We start from the raw sequence: 20,931 nt of genomic DNA on the forward strand, positions 1-20,931 counted from the left end.
ACCACATTCAAGAAGTTTATTAACCCTTCAGGTTCACAGGAATTTTTGGAATGTTTAAATAAAAATGAACATTTAACTTTTTTTCACAAAAAGTTTACTTCAGCGCCAATTTGTTATATTTTACCAGGGGTAACAGGAGAAAATGGACACTAAAAGTTGTTGTGCAATTTGTCCTGAGTACGCTGATACCCCAAATGTGGGGGTAAACCCCTGTTTGGGGGCATGGCAGAGCTCGGAACGGAAGGAGAGCCGTTTGATTTTTCAATGCAAAATTGACATTAATTGAGATGGGACGCCATGTTGCATTTGGAGAGACCCTGATGTGCCTTAACATTGAAACCCCTCACAAGTGACACCATTTTAGAAAGTAGACCCCCTAAGGAACTTATCTAGATGTGTTGTGAGAACTTTTAACACCCAAGTGTTTCACGACAGTTTATAAGGCAGAGCCGTGAAAATAAAAAGTCATTAACAAAAATTACTTTTTAGCCCCCAGTTTTGTATTTTCCCAAGGGTAACAGGAGAAATTGGACCCCAAAAGTTGTCCAATTTGTCCTGAGTTCGCCGATACCCCATATGCTGGGGTAAACCCCTCTTTGGGCGCACGGGAGAGCTCGGAAGGGAAGGAGCACTGTTTTACTTTTTCAAAACACAATATTGGGGCTGGTATTGAGATCGGACGCCATGTCGCGTTTGGAGAGCCCCTGATGTGCCTAAACAGTGGAAACCCCCCAATTCTAACTGAAACCCAAACACACCCCTAACCCTAATTCCAACCGTAACCCTAACCACACCTCTAACCCCGAACATGCCCCTAACCCTAATCCCAGCCACACCTAGTCCCAGCCACACCCCTAGCCCCAGTCCTAACCCTAGCCCCAGTCCTAACCCTAGCCCCAGTCCTAACCCTAGCCCCAGTCCTAACCCTAGCCCCAGTCCTAACCCTAGCCCCAGTCCTAACCCTAGCCCCAGTCCTAACCCTAGCCCCAGTCCTAACCCTAGCCCCAGTCCTAACCCTAGCCCCAGTCCTAACCCTAGCCCCAGTCCTAACCCTAGCCCCAGTCCTAACCCTAGCCCCAGTCCTAATGGGAAAATGGAAATAATTTTTTTTAATTTTATTATTTTTCCCTAACTAAGGGGTCATGAAGGGGGTTTGATTTACTATTTATAGCGGGTTTTTTAGCGGATTTTTATGATTGGCGGCTCACACACTAAGACTCTTTATTGCAAAAAATTGTTTTTGCATCTCCACATTTTGAGAGCATTAATTTTTCCACAGAGTCATGTGAAGTCTTGTTTTTTGCGGGACGATTTTTATTGGTCACATTTTCGGGCAGGTGACATTTTTTGATCGCTTTTTATTCCGATTTTTTTGAGGCAGAATGACCAAAACCAGCTATTCATGAAATTCTTTTTTGGGGGGGTGGCGTTTATACCGTTCCACGTTTGGTAACCTTGATAAAGCAGTTTTATTCTTCGGGTCAGTACGATTACAGCGATACCTCATTAATGTCATTTTTTTAAGTTTTGGCGCTTTTATACGATAAAAACTTTTATAGAAAAAATAATTATTTTTGCATCGCTTTATTCTGAGGACTATAACTTTTTTATTTTTTCACTGATGCTGTATGGCGGCTTTTTTTGCGAGACAAGATGACGTTTTCAGCGGTACCATGGTTATTTATATTCGTCTTTTTGATAGCGTGTTATTCCACTTTTTGTTCGGCGGTATGATAAAGCGTTTTTTTGCCTCTTTTTTTTACGGCGTTCACTGAAGGGGTTAACTAGCGGGACAGTTTTATAGGTGGGGTCGTTACAGATGCGGCGATACTAAATATGTGTACTTCTATTGTTTATTATTTAGACAAAAATGTATTTATGGGAACAATTTATTTCTTTATTTAGGAATATATATATTTTTATTTTTACTTTATAACATTGCCCCGGGGGAAGGGGCATCATGTTATAGGGTCAGATCGCTGATCTGACACTTTGCAGAGCACTGTGTCAGATCAGTGATCTGACATGCAGGGCTGCAGGCTTACCAGCGCCAGCTCTGAGCAGGCGCTGGTAAGCCACCTCCCTGCAGGACCCGGAAGTAGCCCCACAGCCATTTTGGATCCGGGGCCTGCAGGGAGGAGACGCTCGGTACAAGGTGAGCACATCGCCTTGTACCGAGGGTCTCAGGGAAGCACGCAGGTCCCTGCGCGATGCTTCCCTGTACCGCCGGAACGCTGCGATCATGTTTGATCGCAGTGTTCGGGGGGGTTAATGTGCCAGGAGCGGTCCTTGACCGCTCCAGGCACATAGTTCCGGATGTCAGCTACAAGTCAGCTGACAACCAGCCGCGATCCCCCCGTGAGCGCGGCCGAGAGAATATGACGTACTATCCCGTCACTGGGAATTAAGTCCCAGGTCACCTCGACGGGATAGTACGTCATATGGGATTAAGGGGTTAAACTAAGCATGCTCCAAATTTTTTTTATCCAATTATCTGGATATGCTAGTCGGATCCGTCGAAAAAAACGGATCCATCGCATCAGTTTTTCACAATCTGCGCCAGATCCGTTTTTTCCAACATTCGCCGGATTGTGCCTGATGCAAAAAACCTGATGTGGGAACGAAGCCTTAATGGACACAGAATGGTCAGATTTTGCCAAGACAAAAGTTTTGTCTCCCACAAAAAGTAATGTGATATTCAAACAAATAATTAACTTAAAATACAAATATATGTGGCATAACATTGGTGAATGAAGTTGTGGTGCTATTAGAGTCATTTAATATTTTGTGTGACTTCCATGAGCTTGAAGGACTACATCCATGCGGTTCAACAATGATTTATACAATTTATTAATGAAGTCATCAGGAATAGCAAAAGACTGCAGTCTTACATGCCTCCCAGAGTTCATCTAGATTCTTTGGTTTTGTCTCACAGGGTTCCTCTTTCATCAAACCCCAAACATGCTCAATGATGTTCATGTCTGGTGACTGGGCTGGCCAGTCCTTGAGTGCCTTGATCTTTTTTACCTGGAGGAACTTTGTTGTTGAGATGGATGTGTGAGATGGAGCACCATCCTGCTACAGAATTTGATCCCTTTTATTATTATTACTAGCTGTTTCCAGCCAGCTAACGCTCGGCATACTCATTGCTATCTAATTAACGCAGCTAGTGATTAAACTAAAGTAAATAATGACAACATTCAATAGCGCTAACGCAGGTGGTAAATTAACTTCATTTTAAGTTAATAATAATAATAATTAAAAATCAGAATACTACTAATACATTTTATTCACAGTGCAAAATCAAAAGCAAACTGGATTCGTGTGATGTGTGGAGGCAGAGCCTCGTGTGGTAATGTGTGAGGAAGGGGCCTCGTGTGGTAATGTGTGAGGACGGAGCCTCGTGTGGTAATGTGTGAGGACGGAGCCTCGTGTGGTAATGTGTGAGGACGGAGCCTCGTGTGGTAATGTGTGAGGACGGAGCCTCGTGTGGTAATGTGTGAGGACGGAGCCTCGTGTGGTAATGTGTGAGGACGGAGCCTCGTGTGGTAATGTGTGAGGACGGAGCCTCGTGTGGTAATGTGTGGGGACGGAGCCTCGTGTGGTAATGTGTGGGGACGGAGCCTCGTGTGGTAATGTGTGGGGACGGAGCCTCGTGTGGTAATGTGTGGGGACGGAGCCTCGTGTGGTAATGTGTGGGGACGGAGCCTCGTGTGTGTGAGGACGGAGCCTCGTGTGGTAATGAGTGAGGACGGAGCCTCGTGTGGTAATGTGTGAGGACGGAGCCTCGTGTGGTAATGTGGTGGGGGGGTGGAATTATGTGTGGTAATGTGGTGGGGGGTCGGGATTATGTGTGGTAATGTGGTGGCGGGGCGGGATTGTGTGTGGTAATGTGGTGGGGGGGGGTGGAATTGTGTGTGGTAATGTGGTGGGGGGCGGGATTGTGTGTGGTAATGTGGTGGGGGGGCGGGATTGTGTGTGGTAATGTGGTGGCGGGGCGGGATTGTGTGTGGTAATGTGGTGGCGGGGCGGGATTGTGTGTGGTAATGTGGTGGCGGGGCGGGATTGTGTGTGGTAATGTGGTGGGGGGAGGGATTATGTGTGGTAATGTGGTGGCGGGGCGGGATTATGTGTGGTAATGTGGTGGCGGGGCGGGATTATGTGTGGTAATGTGGTGGCGGGGCGGGATTATGTGTGGTAATGTGGTGGCATGGCGGGATTATGTGTGGTAATGTGGTGGCGGGGCGGGATTATGTGTGGTAATGTGGTGGCGGGGCGGGATTATGTGTGGTAATGTGGTGGGGGGGCAAGATTATGTGTGGTAATGTGGTGGGGGGCAGGATTATGTGCGGTAATGTGGTGGGGGCGGGATTGTGTAGTAATGTGGCGGGTTTGTGTTTGGTGATGTGGCGGGGGGTGGGATTGTGTAGTAATGTGGCGGGGGGTGGGATTGTGTTTGGTGATGTGGCGGGGGGCGGGATTATGTGAGGTAATGTGGTGGAGGGCGGGATTGTGTGTGGTAATGTGGTGGGGGCGGGATTGTGTGTGGTAATGTGGTGGGGGCGGGATTGTGTGGTAATGCGGTGGGGGGGCGGGATTATGTGTGGTGATGTAGTGGGGGGCTGGATTGTGTGTGGTAATGTGGTGGGGGCGGGATTATGTGTGGTAATGCGGTGGGGGGGCGGGATTATGTGTGGTAACGTGCTGGGGGGCGGGATTGCGTGTGGTGATGTAGTGGGGGCTGGATTGTGTGTGGTAATGTGGTGGGGGGCTGGATTGCGTGTGGTAATGTGGTGGGGGGCTGGATTGCGTGTGGTAATGTGGTGGGGGGATCGGATTGTATGTAATAATAGGGTGGGGGCGGGATTGTGTGTGGGGATGTGGTGAGGGCGGAGCTACTGTGCAGGGGGCAGGATTAGCGAGTAATCACGATGCCATATATAGAATATATATATATATATATATATATATATATATATATATACACACACACACTCACTGGCCACTTTATTAGGTACACCTGTCCAACTTCTTGTTAACACTTAATTTCTAATCAGCCAATCACATGGCGGCAACTCAGTGCATTTAGGCATGTAGACATGGTCAAGACAATCTCCTGCAGTTCAAACCGAGCATCAGTATGGGGAAGAAAGGTGATTTGAGTGCCTTTGAACGTGGCATGGTTGTTGGTGCCAGAAGGGCTGGTCTGAGTATTTCAGAAACTGCTGATCTACTGGGATTTTCACGCACAACCATCTCTAGGGTTTACAGAGAATGGTCCGAAAAAGAAAAAAAATCCAGTGAGCGGCAGTTCTGTGGGCGGAAATGCCTTGTTGATGCCAGAGGTCAGAGGAGAATGGGCAGACTGGTTCGAGCTGATAGAAAGGCAACAGTGACTCAAATCGCCACCCGTTACAACCAAGGTAGGCCTAAGAGCATCTCTGAACGCACAGTGCGTCGAACTTTGAGGCAGATGGGCTACAGCAGCAGAAGACCACACCGGGTACCACTCCTTTCAGCTAAGAACAGGAAACTGAGGCTACAATTTGTACAAGCTCATCGAAATTGGACAGTAGAAGATTGGAAAAACGTTGCTTGGTCTGATGAGTCTCGATTTCTGCTGCGACATTCGGATGGTAGGGTCAGAATTTGGCGTAAACAACATGAAAGCATGGATCCATCCTGCCTTGTATGGAGCATCTTTGGGATGTGCAGCCGACAAATCTGTGGCAACTGTGTGATGCCATCATGTCAATATGGACCAAAATCTCTGAGGAATGCTTCCAGCACCTTGTTGAATCTATGCCACGAAGAATTGAGGCAGTTCTGAAGGCAAAAGGGGGTCCAACGTACCTAATAAAGTGGCCGGTGAGTGTGTGTGTGTATATATTTTATGATTTGGAATATAAGAGATAGCTAATACTTCTTGATATTTTAGGCTATTGATATTGCCTTCCACCTTTCAAATGTTTCGCACACCCCCCATACTGAATGTAACCCCAGACCATGATCCTTCCACCCCCAAATTTAACTGTTTTCTGGATGTATTTTGGATCCATACGGGCTCCAGTAGGTCTCCTGCAGTATTTGCGGCGGCTGTGGTGTAATTCTACTGAAGATTCATCAGAGAAATCCACCTTCTGCCACTTTTCCAGCATCCATCTGTTTAGCAAGCTGTGGGACTATGCAAATGCCACATGGTTTTATATTTGCTTTTTGTTTAGTGCTGGCTTCTGGGCACCGATTCAACCATGGAGGCCATTACTAGACAGAATCCTACAAACTGTTCTGGTTGACACAGGGAGGGACTTGAGGTGACCAGGCCGGTTGGAGCTCTGCTGCAGTGGAAGATGGGCTTGCTTTGGATGTTCTAACAAACATTCCTCCTGAGCAGTTGTTTTGCGGGATCTGCCAAACCTGGGCTTGTCAAACACATCTCCAGTCTCTTCAAATTTTTTTTTTTAATTCTTTGTACTTGACACAGACACATTAAAGGTGCCAGCCACCTCTGCAGTGAATCTGGTCTTCAGCCTCTTGATAATCCAATAAGGATTTTTGGCATGTTGTCAGAGCTCAAGTTGCAGCTCAAGTGAAGGTCTGGGGTGCTGGGTTTCTTTTTATACACACACACACTAATTAACTGATCATTTACTGAGCACAGGAGAGGATGTAAACTAGGATTGGGTGCATTATATGACCAGGAGACAAAGTTTTTGTCTTGCCAAAATCTGACCATTCTGTGTCCATTAATTGATCAATATTTCTGCATTGATGCCAATTTATTTTCTTAACCTAAACCACATTTCGGAGGGTTTCAGCTTTCAAAAGATTAATTTATACAACCAATGGATGAATTTAACGTGAGGTTATAAGCTTTTATTTACGTAACATGGATGATAATGTGTGCAAAAACTAAAGCGCTGCGCAATATGCTATAGCTATATAATAATAATAATAATAATATTATTATTATTATTATTAGCAACATAACTTCTGTCAAGGAGTGTATTTTCTGTAATATTAGAGATCAGACAATCACAGGTTCAAGACTATCAGGGGACTAAAAAGTAAAGTGTTTATGTATATTTAACCCCTTCATGACCCAGCCTATTTTGACCTTAATGACCTGACCATTTTTTGCAATTCTGACCAGTGACCCTTTATGAGGTAATAACTCAGGAACGCTTCAACGGATCCTAGAGGTTCTGAGAATGTTTTTTCGTGACATTTTGGGTTTCATGTTAGTGGTAAATTTAGGTCGATAGTTTTTGCGTTTATTTGTGAAAAAAATGGAAATAAGGCGAAAATTTTGAAAATTTCGCAATTTTAAAATTTTGAATTTTTATTCTGTTAAACCAGAGAGTTATGTGACACAAAACAGTTAATAAATAACATTTCCCACATGTCTACTTTCCATCAGCACAATTTTGGAAACAAATTTTTTTTTGCTAGGAAGTTATAAGGGTTCAAATTTGACCAGCGATTTCTCATTTTTACAACGAAATTAACAAAACCATTTTTTTAGGGACCACCTCACATTTGAAGTCAGTTTGAGGGGTCTACATGGTGAAAATACTCAAAAGTGACACCATTCTAAAAACTGCACCCCTCAAGGTACTCAAAAGCACTTTCAAGAAGTTTATTAACCCTTCAGGTGCTTCACAGCAGCAGAAGCAACATGGAAGGAAATAATGAACATTTAACTTTTTAGTCACAAAAATGATCTTTTAGCAACAATTTTTTTATTTTCCCAATGGTAAAAAGAGAAACTGGACCCCAAAAGTTATTGTACAATTTGTCCTGAGTACGCCGATACCCCATATGTGGGGGGGGAACCACTGTTTGGGCGCACGACAGGGGTCGGAAGGGAAGGAGCGCCATTTGACTTTTTCAATAGAAAATTGGCTCCAATCTTTAGCGTACACCATGTCGTATTTGGAGAGCCCCTGTGTGCCTAAACATTGGAGCTCCCCCACAAGTGACCCCATTTTGGAAACTAGACCCCCCCAAGGAGCTTATCTAGATGCATAGTGAGCACTTTGAACCCCCAGGTGCTTCACAAATTGATCCGTGAAAAGGACAGTACTTTTTTTTTTTTTTTTCACAAAAAATTTCTTTAAGCCTCAATTTTTTCATTTTCACATGGGCAACAGGATAATATGGATCCTAAAATTTATTGGGCAATTTCTCTCGAATACACTGATACCTCACATGTGGGTAAACCACTGTTTGGGCACACGGCAGGGCTCGGAAGGGAAGGAGCGCCATTTGACTTTTTGAATGAAAAATTAGCTCCAATCGTTAGCGGACACCATGTCGCGTTAGGAGAGTCCCTGTGTGCCTAAACATTGGAGCTCCCCCACGTGACCCCATTTTGGAAACTAGATCTCCCACGGAACTAATCTAGATGTGCGGTGACCACTTTAGGCTACGTTCACATTTGTGTTGTGCGCCGCTGCGTCGGCGACGCAACGCACAACGCAAACAAAAATGCAACAAAACGCATGCTAAAACGCTGCGTTTTGCGACGCATGCGTCCTTTTTCGCCGAAAGTTGTACGCAAAAAAAATGCAACTTGTTGCGTTCTCTGCGCCCAACGCTTGCGGCCAAAAAAAGCATGCGTCGCAAAACGCAGCACAACGCATGTCCATGCGCCCCCATGTTAAATATAGGGGCGCATGATGCATGCGGCGACGCTGCAGCGCCGAACGCTAATGTGAACGTAGACTTAAACCCCCAAGTGCTTCACAGAAGTTTATAACGCAGAGCCGTGAAAATAAAAAATCATTTTCTTTCCTCAAAAATGATGTTTTAGCAAGCAATTATTTAATTTTCACAAGGGTAACAGGAGAAATTGGACCCCAATAGTTGTTGCCCAGTTTGTCCTGAGAATGCTGATACCCCATATGTTGGGGTAAACCACTGTGTGGGCACACGTCAGGGCTCGGAAGGGAGGGAGCACCATGTGACTTTTTGAACGCAAGATTGGCTGGAATCAATGGTGGCGCCATGTTGCTTTTGGAGACCCCTGATGTGCCTAAACAGTGGAAACCCCTCAATTCTTACTCCAACACTAACCCCAACACACCCCTAACCCTAATCCCAACTCTAGCCATAACCCTAATCACAACCCTAACCCCAACACACCCCTAAACACAACCCTAACCCCGACACACCCCTAACCCTAATCTCAACACTTACCACAACCCTAACCCCAACACACCCCTAACCATAACCCTAACCACAAGCCTAATCTTAACCCTATTTCCAACCCTAGCCCTAATTCAAACTCTAACCCTAAGGCTATGTGCCCACGTTGCGGATTCGTGTGAGATTTTTCCGCACCATTTTTTAAAAATCCGCAGGTAAAAGGCACTGTTTTACCTGCAGATTTACCGCGATTTCCAGTGTTTTTTGTGCGGATTTCATCTGCGGATTCCTATTGAGGAACAGGTGTAAAACGCTGCGGAATCCGCACAAAGAATTGACATGCTGCGGAAAATACAATTCAGCGTTTCCGCGCTGTATTTTCCGCACCATGGGCACAGCGGATTTGGTTTTCCATAGGTTTACAAGGTACTGTAAACGTGATGGAAAACTGCTACGAATCCGCAGCGGCGGATCCACAGCCAAATCCGCACCGTGTGCACATAGCCTAATTCTAACCCTAACCCTAGTGGAAAAATAAAAGTAAATATATTTTCTTTATTTTATTATTGTCCCTACCTATGGGGGTGATAAAGGAAGGGGGTTAATTTACTATTTTTTTTTTTTATTTTGATCACTGTGATAAAACCTACCTGGAACGAATCTGCCGGCAGATTCGGCGGGCGCACTGCGCATGCGCCCGCCATTTTGAAAGATGGCGGCGCCCATGGAGTAGACGGACGGACACCGGGAGGCTCGGTAAGTATGAGGGGGGGGGGGGGGAATCGGAGCACAGGGAGAGCAGACAGGAGGACGGGAGAGCAGACAGGAGGACGGGAGAGCAGACAGGAGGACGGGAGAGCAGACAGGAGGACGGGAGAGCAGACAGGAGGACGGGAGAGCAGACAGGAGGACGGGAGAGCAGACAGGAGGACGGGAGAGCAGACAGGAGGACGGAGGGGAATACGGGACAGAACGGAGGACTGGGGAGGAGATCGGTGGCGGATCAGGGTTTCCAGCCATGGCCGATGATACTGCAGCATCGGCCATGGCTGGATTGTAATATTTCACCAGTTTTCATAGGAGAAATATTAGAAATCACTCTGATTGGCTGTTGAAAGTGAAACAGCCAATCAGAGCAATCGTAGCCACGGGGGGGTGAAGCCACCCCCCCTGGGCTGAAGTACCACTCCCCCTGTCCCTGCAGATCGGGTGAAATTGGTGTTAACCCTTTCACCTGATCTGCAGGGACGCGATCCCTCCATGACGCATACGCTGCGTCACAGGTCGGATTGGCACCGACTTTCATGACGCAGCGTATGCGTCATAGGTCGGGAACGGGTTAAAGGTAAAGGGGGGAAAAAAACATTTGGCATCGCCACATCCATACAAGTCTTAACAAAACGTAAAATTACCGTATATACTCGAGTATAAGCCGACCCGAGTATAAGCCTACCCCCTAATTTTGCAACAAAAAAACTGGGAAAACTTATTGACTCGAGTATAAGCCCAGGGTGGAAAATGCAGCAGCTACCGGTAAATGTCAAAAATAAAAATAGATACCAATAAAAGTAAAATTAATTGAGACATCAATAGGTTAAGTGTTTTTGAATATCCATATTGAATCAGCAGCCCCATATAATGCTCCAAGCAGTTCATTATGGCCCCATAAGATGCTCCATATTAAAATATGCCCCATATAATGCTCCATGCAGTTCTTTATGGCCCCATAGATGCCCCATATAATGCTCCATGCAGTTCATTATGGCCCCATAGATGCCCCATATAATGCTCCATGCAGTTCTTTATGGCCCCGTAGATGCCCCATATAATGCTCCATGCAGTTCATTATGGCCCCATAGATGCCCCATATAATGCTCCATGCAGTTCATTATGGCCCCATAGATGCCCTATATAATGCTCCATGCAGTTCTTTATGGCCCCATAGATGCCCCATATAATGCTCCATGCAGTTCTTTATGGCCCCATAGATGCCCTATATAATGGTCCATGCAGTTATGGCCCCATAGATGCCCCATATAATGCTCCATGCAGTTCTTTATGGCCCCAGAGACGCTCCATATAGCATTGTGCCACATGTAAAGCTGCTGCTGCACTAAAAAAAAAAAATGCCATAGTCACCTCTCGTCGCTGCCTCCTGCTTCCGTCTCTCTGCACTGACTGTTCAAGCAGAGGGCGGCGCGTACACTACTACATCATCGCGCCCTCTGACCTGAACAGTCAGTGAAGAGGACGGGGAAGACGGAGCGTCTGTGGAACGCGGAAAGGTGAATATGAAATACTCACCTGCTCCTGACGTGGTCCCTGCCTGTCCCATGGTCTCCGGCACCCGCAGCTTCTTCCTGTAGTGAACGGTCACATGGTACCGCTCATTACAGTAATGAATATGCGGCTCCACCCCTATGGGAGTGGAGTCCATATTCATTACTTTAATGAGCGGTACCAGTGACCGCTGAACAGAAGAAGCTGCAGCGCCCAAAGACCGTGAGACATGCAGGGACCGCGTCAGGAGCGCCGGGAGCAAGTATTTGACAGTCGTCGCTTCCCCTCACCCGCCGACCATGACTCGAGTATAAGCCGAGAAGGGCACTTTCAGCCCATTTTTTTGGGCTGAAAATCTCGGCTTATACCCGAGTATATACAGTAGCCCAATCGGTAAAGGAAGTTACAAGAAAAGAAGAAGCAAAAAAAAAAAAGACAGAATTGTGGGTTTTTCAGCCATCATTAAAATAAAATGATAAAATGTGATAAAAAGTTCTATGGATCAGAAGATTTTTAGATGAAAACCCTCACATAACTATTAAATCTAAAAGTAAGAACACTACATAACTCAGAAAATGACGACAGGCTGTTTTTTTTTTGTTTGTTTGTTTTTTAAACAACCATCTAAATTTAACGTACCCCATTGCTTGGTACATTGTAAGGTAAAATAAATATTGTTATTTAAAACAATAGACAAAAAAACATGCCATTGATGGAAAAATATTAAAAGAAAATAATTATGTCTCGGAGCATTGGGAAGATAAAAAGGAAAGAACAAAAATAAAATTTTGCCCAGGAGTGAAGAGTTCAGCGTGCTTCTGCTCAATTGTTATGGAAAACAGATGTTAGCCCCAAATGTTAGCCTAATAGCAATAAAGGTCCAGAAAGTGAAGGTGACTCCTAAGGCTTCTTTCACACTTCCGTCAGCAGTGTCCCGTCCTAATGAATGCGTCGGGAAGACGTGCCAACGGATGTCGATAAAATAGTGATACAACGGAGGGACGCATCCAGTGTTATGTTTTCCGGTCGGGGGGAGGAGGAGGGAGAGAGAGGGAGAAAATCTTCCTCAAAAGTCGGGTGTCTTAATGGGTGCGTGCGGTATGCATATGGTTGGGGGAGCAGTCCCAATCACGAGGTGAGAGGTCGCCTCACCAGGAAGGGGTATGGGGAAAAAAAAAAAAAGTGGCGCTGTGCCAGAAAAACACGTATTTTTCACCCGTCTGGCCCACTCCTGTATACTATTACCTCCTTCTCTGCATTTCTAGCAAACTTGAAAGAATCAAGTTACGTTAAAACCAAGAACACCATTGTTTTTCTTGTGAAATTCTCAATAAGTTTGATTTGTCACATGACCCTCTTCTCATTGGAAAAAATAAAGTTGGATCCAAAATGGCCACCACCCATCTTGAAAAGTTTTCCCCCTCCCATATACTAAATGTGCCACAGACCGGAAGATATCAACCAGTCCCATTTTATAAATTTACATGCGCGGGATTCCTGTTTTTGACAGTCAGCGATGGATCCTGTTTCCATTATAGCCAACGACGGACAGAGAAGGATACGTCGCTGGGCGATTTTCCAACGTACACAAAAAAAGTTTCTATGTGGGTTGGCTCCGCCCAACAGACAGCAATCTAAAGACGGATCCTGCGCACGATGGATGAAACGGATGGCCATCCGTCACAATCCGTCGCTAATACAAGCATATGAGAAAAAAACGGATCCAGAGGAAATATTTGCTGGATTTGTTTTTTGTTTTTTTCACAAAACGACGGATTTTGATTGGGAGCAAAAAGACGGTAGTGTGAAAGAGGCCTTAACCCCTTCATGCCTTAGCCCATTTTCGTTTTTGCATTTATTTTTTGCTCCCCTGCTTTCCAGAGTCATTACTTTATGTTTCCGTCAATAAGGCTATGTGAGGGCTTGATTTTTTTGTAGGATGAGTTGTACTTTTGAATGACACCATACGGTGTACTAGACAATGGAAAAATAAAAATTTAAGTGCGGTGAAATTGCAAAATAAGTGCAATTTCATAACTGTTTTCTGGTGTTTTTTTTACCATGTTCACCAAATGCTAAACTGACTTGCCATTATGATTATCCAGGTCATTACAAGTTCGCAGATGTTGCCTGTGTGTAGTAGAAATCCTCACTTGCTATGAGCGCCGACCGGCATTCACAGCAATCCGGCATGACAACCATCGGCGACCCGCGGTCATATGACACGGGCGCCAATGGGTGGCATTAGTGACACACTTCCAACGTGATCACATTAAATGCCTTTGTCAGAGATTGACAGCGGCATTTAAAAGGTTAAAAGCCGTGGGTGGAACAGCTGACATGTGCCAGGAAAGATGTGGTCTCATTGCCGGAGCCCACATCAAAGGGATGTTACCGTAGGGAAAGACAGTACATGTATGTTGCATGTCGTCATAGTGTTAAGCCTGGGTTCCAGAACGTCACTCCTTCCTTTCTGAGCCCTGCCGTGCGCCCAAACAGTAGTTTTCCCCCCCACATATGGTTATCTGCATACATTGTATGATGCAATTTCTCCTGTTACCCTTGTGAAAATAAAAAACTAGAGCCAAAATTTTTTTTGTGAGAAAAATGGGATTTTTATTTTCACAGATCAATGTTATAAACTTCTTTGAAGCATCTGGGGAGTTCAAGGTGCTCACCACACAATACATACATACCCTGAAGGTCTAGTTTCCAAAATGGAGCCACAGGTGGCAGCTTCCACTGTTTAAGCACATCACGGGCTCCCCAAACGCGACATGGCGTCTGCTAAATATTCCAGCCAATTTTGCATTTAAGAAGTCAAATGGTGTTCCTTCAATTTCGAGCATTGACGAGCGCCCAAACAGTAGTTTTTCACCACATATAGAATATTAGAGTACTCAACCATAGGAGCTACCCAACTAAGCCACCTTTCGAGTCGCTACTCCTCCGCATATCGCTACACTGGCTCCCAATTCCCCAATCGTACCCTGTTTCAACTACTAACACTGACCTACAAAGCCATCAATCATCTCTCTCCCCCATATATCTCCAAACTAATTTCTTGGAGGATTACGCGTGAAAACACTGGTCCTCACTAGTGATGAACAAGCAAGCAGGCTCTTGTGCTAACCGAGTGTCTTCTGCGTGCTCAAAAAAATATGCTCATCTCCCAACTCATATTAAGACAGCCGCAACATGAACAGATTGCCTGCTTGTTTGGAAATTCCTGCATGTGTTGCGGCAGTTTAACAGCTCCAAGACATGCAGCAGTGGGGACTTGAACATATTATTCAAACACGCTGAAGACACTTAATTAGCACATGAGCTAATCCAAGCACGCTAGCTCATTACTATTCCTCACCCAATAGCCTCCAAGACTTCTCCCTAACATCCCCCATCCTCTGGAATCATGTGCCCCAAGATATCAGATTATCCACCAACTTTCAGACAGAACTTGAAAACCCATCTCTTCAAGAAAGCCAACAGCCTACAATGAGTCTGCTGTCACCTCACCACCACCGAAGCTGCCACAATTCCCCCAACCTACTGTCTCCTTCACCATTATCCTCCAGACTGTAAGCCCGCAGGGCCCTCTGAACCATTCCGTTAGTTCCAGGGCTGTGGAGTTGGATTCAGAGTCTGTGTCCATTTTGGTGGAGTCAAATCGACTCAGACTCCTAAAATGTATAATAACACATGTATAATAGCACATCCTACACTAGTTCAGTGTAGGATGTGCTGTAAATGTTTCCATAATAATTTGGGAAAGTTATGAAATGTCCTATAAAGTCTGTTCTATTCCCGATCTAAGGGTCTCAGCTTTTAATTGAGATGAATCTGTGCTGCACTTTACGTACATGCTCAGTAGTGAGGCAGTGTTGTGAGTCAAGAGTCAGGGAAATTGAGGAGTCAGTGTCGGTGGTTTGGTTTCCTGATGCCACAGCCCTAGTTAGTTCATTGTAATTCATTTGTATTTTGTATGTAACCTGTCATATACAGCAGCCTGGGAGTAATGGTACTCAAAAAATATAGAACATTTAGAGGGATATTCTTGTTGTAAAGATTTGGGGGTTTTTCCACTGGATTAGTGATATTTGGTAAATCTATGAGAGTCCAACTACTGGGACCCCCAATGATCACTATAACAGGGGTCTCAAATCCTTTTGTAAATGGAGCATGAGAGTTATTGCCCAGACTATGGATCTACTGAAGGGTAGCCAGGCGCTGTACTCCGCCATGTCAGATAACCAGTCCCATAGAGCGCACAGTTGCAAACATTAACGCTACGGATTCAGGACCCCCTACAATAATACAGTCCATAGGTGACAAGTGGTAGAATTGTGAACCCCAGCATCCACCTTTACTGCCACATAAAGACATCACTTTATGTAGCTGACATGGCACCAAGTACTCAACATCATTCATATACACTATGAATCCCGATCCGAGTCTGATGGGCAGTCTCGGCCTAGACTACACACATTCATTCATCAGCAGGAAGGCTGCATGCACACTGAAATGTGCAGTGCGTCTTCTTCCCACCAGACAGGAAGTGGGCATGACGCGGTCATTTGCTGCACTGCACACAGAAGCGAACATAATGGGCGCACAACGGGAAGCAGCGTGCACAGAGCTGGGGGTTACCCAATAGCTCACGGCTTCTTCCAACAGTTACCTAAACAATTAGGATAGCATGCACTGAGAATGAAGGACAATAACGCATCGTTTGCGGAACCTCCCCCATCTTTCCCGGTCTCACCTTCGCTTCCACTAGCTCCGCCGCCATCTTGGACTCCAGCGACCTCCGCGCCGGCAGACGACGACGCCCCACGTGACACAATTCCGTTGTGTCAGACCTATCCCCATCCGCTCCACGCCTGGCTCGGCCAGGAGCTCCACGCGCCTGCGCACAACGCTTCATGCTTGATTTTTCACCAATCACAAGAGGCAGGGTTTAGGGAGTCTTCCCACTGCTGTGCTTTTGTGACGCAGTGCTTTGTCAGGAGAAATGGCGGGTACTGAGGGTTTTAGAGGAAGGGAAGTGAGGAGTTACTCTGTCCTTACCAAGTTTTCCTTCCGAGCATGGCTCAGTTCATGGTCTCTATGGACTAGGCTTCCTAGGGATAAGGCTAATTCACTGGTGTAGGACTGTGCCCATTACTTATGGCTAGGATATTAATTTCTGAGACACGACCATTTTATGTAGTTTACACCTTTTGTTCTTCCTTTTCTTCACCAATACCATACAGTTTGTATTTCGTTGGCGACATGAGGCCTTGTAGTTTTTGTGGCATGCGTTCTGAATCATGCCATTTTACAGTATAGTGTACTAACCATAACAAACGTCTAAGGCTGGGTTCACATTGCGTTATAGACGTCTGTTAGGGTATGTTCACACGATCCTGATTTCAGTCCTTTTTTTTTCAGGACAAAAACCGCAGCTCTTGGCAGAAAACGCAGGTGCGTTTTTGGTGCGTTTTTGGTGCGTTTTTTAGTGCGGTTTTTAGTGCGGTTTTTTATGCAGTTTTCTCTGCAAATTGTCTGTGTTTGACACAAATAAAGCTTTAACTGCAGTGGGGGAAAAAAAAAAAAGAAATGATGTAATTTCCTTGTCCAACCCTTTTCTTCTTCCATCCTCCATTTTGGGACTAAACACCAAAATGAGTGGACGTGTTTTGAATGACAGCGCTCCGCGTTTTGCGCCGCATGCGTCACTGCAGCGCACGCATCCGGGCGCAGAGGACGCAGCAAGTTGCATTTTTGCTGCGTCCAAAATCAATCAAAAAAAGGACGCATGCGGCGCAAAACGCAGCGTTGTGCATGCGTTTTGCTGCGTTTTACTTTGCGTTGTGTGTTGCGGCGCCGACGCTGCGGCGCACAACGCAAATGTGAACATAGCCTAAGTGCCACGTATCACGTATTTCAGTGCCACGTGCCACATATTTAAGTGCCACGTATTTCAGTTCCACGTATTTCAGTGCCACGTGCCACGTATTTAAGTGCCACGTGCCACGTATTTAAGTGCCACGTGCCACATATTTAAGTGCCACGTGCCACGTATTTAAGTGCCACATGCCACGTATTTCAGTGCCACGTGCCACATATTTAAGTGCCACGTGCCACGTATTTAAGTGCCACGTATTTCAGTGCCACGTGCCACGTATTTCAGTGCCACGTATTTCAGTGCCACGTGCCACGTATTTAAGTGCCACGTGCCACGTATTTAAGTGCCACATATTTAAGTGCCACGTGCCACGTATTTCAGTGCCATGTATTTCAGTGCCACATATTTCAGTGCCACGTGCCACGTATTTCAGTGCCACGTATTTCAGTGCCACGTATTTAAGTGCCACGTGCCACGTATTTAAGTGCCACATATTTAAGTGCCACGTGCCACGTATTTCAGTGCCACGTATTTCAGTGCCACATATTTCAGTGCCACGTGCCACGTATTTCAGTGCCACGTGCCACGTATTTAAGTGCCACGTGCCACGTATTTAAGTGCCACGTGCCACATATTTAAGTGCCACGTGCCACGTATTTAAGTGCCACGTGCCACGTATTTCAGTGCCACGTGCCACGTATTTCAGTGCCACATATTTCAGTGCCACGTGCCACGTATTTAAGTGCCACGTGCCACGTATTTAAGTGCCACATATTTATGCAGCAACACACTGACAGGAGCCATAGTTCCTGTCGGTTTGTCACTGCGCATGCGCGAGCGAGTTTACCGGCGGTCATTGACCCCGGCTCTCTCGCTTAACGGCAGTGCTGCGTGGGAAAGTTCAACGCAGCTGTACTGCTGTTAACCGAGACGCCGGAGTCATTGAGCTCCGGGACAGTACGCGATACACTGCTAGGAGCTTCGCTCCTGGCAGTGTATTGCCGGAGAGCAGCCGATCGGCGTGGGACACTCGTTTTATGGATTCTGCGGACAGGGAGTATGAATTTGGTTTATTATTTTGTGATTTTTTCCTGGAGGATCGAGGGCTTCGCCTACCAGTGTGCTGTTGGTGAGTATATACTCTGTGTTATGTGTTGTATGTACTGTACTGTGTGTCATGTATGTGTATTGTGTGTAGGTGTTTTGTGTAACTTTACCATTGTGCTAAGTCACCGGACACAGGGACAACTCTCCCATCCTAATACCGGATGGGAGTAGTAGTCCATACGGCGACTTAGCACAATGGAGGCACTATCGTCGCATGGGGACACACACACACACACACACACACACACACACACACACACACACACACACACACACACACACACACATATCAAATCAATCAAACGGCCGACACGATCCCCATGCGACGGTATGCCTCCATGTCTCTCCGCCCACGCACTTCCGGCCCCGCACTTCCGCCGGCTTCCCCGCACTTCCGGCTGCTGCGGTTCTGCACATCAAACCGCAGTAAAACCCGCAGATATATTTTTGATCTGCGGGTTTTACTGCGATTTTGACCTCACAATGGAGGTCTATGGGTACAGAACCGCTGCGGTTTAGGAAAAAGAAGTGACATGCTCCTTCTTTTTTCCCGCACCGATTCACCGCGGCTTTTTAAGGGAAATTCAGGACCGTGTGCACAGCGGTTCCTGTTTTCCATAGGGGTACATTGTAATGTACCCTGCATGGAAAACAGCTGCGGAACCGCAGCGGCAAAACCGCTGCGGTTCTGCAGTAAAAAACGCACTGTGTGAACATGGCCTTAGACTACGTTACACCGTGGCATGACGCTGTGTAACACAGTCCGTTAACACTGCCATTAAGTCCTATGTTGGACGCATCGCTAGCGGAGCGGCCCCCAGACGCAGGGCAGTGGGGTACTGGGTCCCTTCTATCTCGGTTCTGGGGATGTCACGGTGGCCCGACCCGGTCCGTGACCCTGCTAAGGGGCCCTTCTGTCTCGGTTCTGGGGATATCACGGTGGCCCGACCCGGTCCGTGACCCTGCTAAGGGGCGCCCAATTAAAGGTGTAGTTAGTTTGTCAAGAGTTCGTGACGCCACCTGTGTTCGATCAGGGTGACCGACGCTGCTTAGGGATCCGCTGGGGTGATGTTATGGCAGCTAGATGATGTACCTTCCCACAGGTGAAGTATGTCCCCAGGGCTTCCCAGTAAGATAGATGGCGATGGTGTAAGTCGCAGTAAATGACGAGGACACAGGGTTGCAGTCTCTTTACCTTTTTACTGAAGGCTTCGGCATCCACAATCCAGAGCACTGCTAACAGGGCTGGCTGAGACCGGCCGGTCCGAAGGCACATCCAGAGTTCCCTTTGCAGGTGGAATTCAGTAGCCTTCCTACTAGCGCCTGTGTGTTGTAGTACCTCCCTGCTGAGCACCACGTGATAGTCCTCACAACTGTCGTGTATGCTTCTGTTTCTCTCTCTCTACGTCCCCCAGATGACATGGGTAGGACGCACCCGTATGATGGGGTAGGCCTGGAGCTATTTTATAGGGACCCTAGAGACGCCCCTCTCCCACAATTTGCCTCCGTTGTCTTCATTAGGTGAAAAGGTTGGACAGCCAACTTGGAATTAACTGCCCTGCCGTAGTTCGGAGTGATGCGTAGAGCCAATCACTCCCTCGGCGTTCCGGCCGCCGGTTACGCGCCTCAGAAGGATGTTGCCGATCTTAAGGCAGGACTCCTCCTGGTGTTATCTCCTAGTGCTGTGATCTCATTTCTCACTTCTCCACAATATACTTCGCTTCTTGTCCTTTCTTAGGATGCTGCCGCAAGGAAGTGCTGGCGCAGCTCCGTAACGTTCTATCTCTTGCTAAGTCTCTGTCAGGATCCCACCCCTGACAGGGACCTCTGTCTGCAGCTCCGATGTTCCTCCTTCTCTCCCTGTCTGCCTGACAGGTCTTTCCTGGGTCTCACCCAGCAGCTTTCTTCCTAACTTCCTATCCAACCCCCAGTTTTACCCGAGTGTGAGGAGTGGCCTAATAGATAGGACCTTTTGCTCCCCCTGGTGGCCAGAGTGTGAAGTGTAGTGTGTGACTGTGATACCTGGTCAGGTGAACTCTTTTAGTACCATCAGACGTACCATCACTCCCCTTAGTGGCAGAGCGACGTTACTGCAACGACCAGGACTCTGGGGCGCTGCACTCCCCCCCGTTAAATCCAGTACTCCCGGACTGGGAAAAGAAGAACAACAATACATGTTAGTAAAAGACATACAAAATTTTTGAAATGCTGTAAACAATTAAATATAGCAAAGCTTCCCTTTATGGGAGGTGAGAACACTTGAACGTTACAACAAGAACATATTTACATTGCGCTTAAGATTTTAAATAACACTTATTAACCCCTTCCCGACCTTTGACGCCACGTAGGCGTCATGAAAACCCGTGCCAATCCGACCCATGACGCCTATGTGGCGTCATGGAAAGATCGCATCCCTGCAGATCGGGTGAAAGGGTTAACTCCATTTTCACCCGATCTGCAGAGACAGGGGGAGTGGTACTTCAGCCCAGGGGGGGTGGCTTCACCCC

The 20,931-nt window shown here is 46.5% G+C and overlaps 1 protein-coding gene across 1 annotated transcript in view; it reads right to left on the reverse strand.

The window, feature by feature from the left end:
- PIAS4 (protein inhibitor of activated STAT 4) overlaps nt 1–16,351 on the reverse strand; it is a 258,144-nt gene extending 241,793 nt beyond the window's left edge. Inside the window, exon 1 of the mRNA XM_077254729.1 lies at nt 16,193–16,351. Coding sequence (XP_077110844.1) covers nt 16,193–16,219 — 27 coding nt within the window. The 5' untranslated portion in view covers nt 16,220–16,351. The remainder of the gene's footprint in view (nt 1–16,192) is intronic.
- Nucleotides 16,352–20,931: the final 4,580 nt, after the last annotated feature.

This window comes from Ranitomeya variabilis, chromosome 1 (genome assembly GCF_051348905.1).
Source record: "Ranitomeya variabilis isolate aRanVar5 chromosome 1, aRanVar5.hap1, whole genome shotgun sequence".
Lineage (NCBI taxonomy): Eukaryota > Metazoa > Chordata > Amphibia > Anura > Dendrobatidae > Ranitomeya > Ranitomeya variabilis.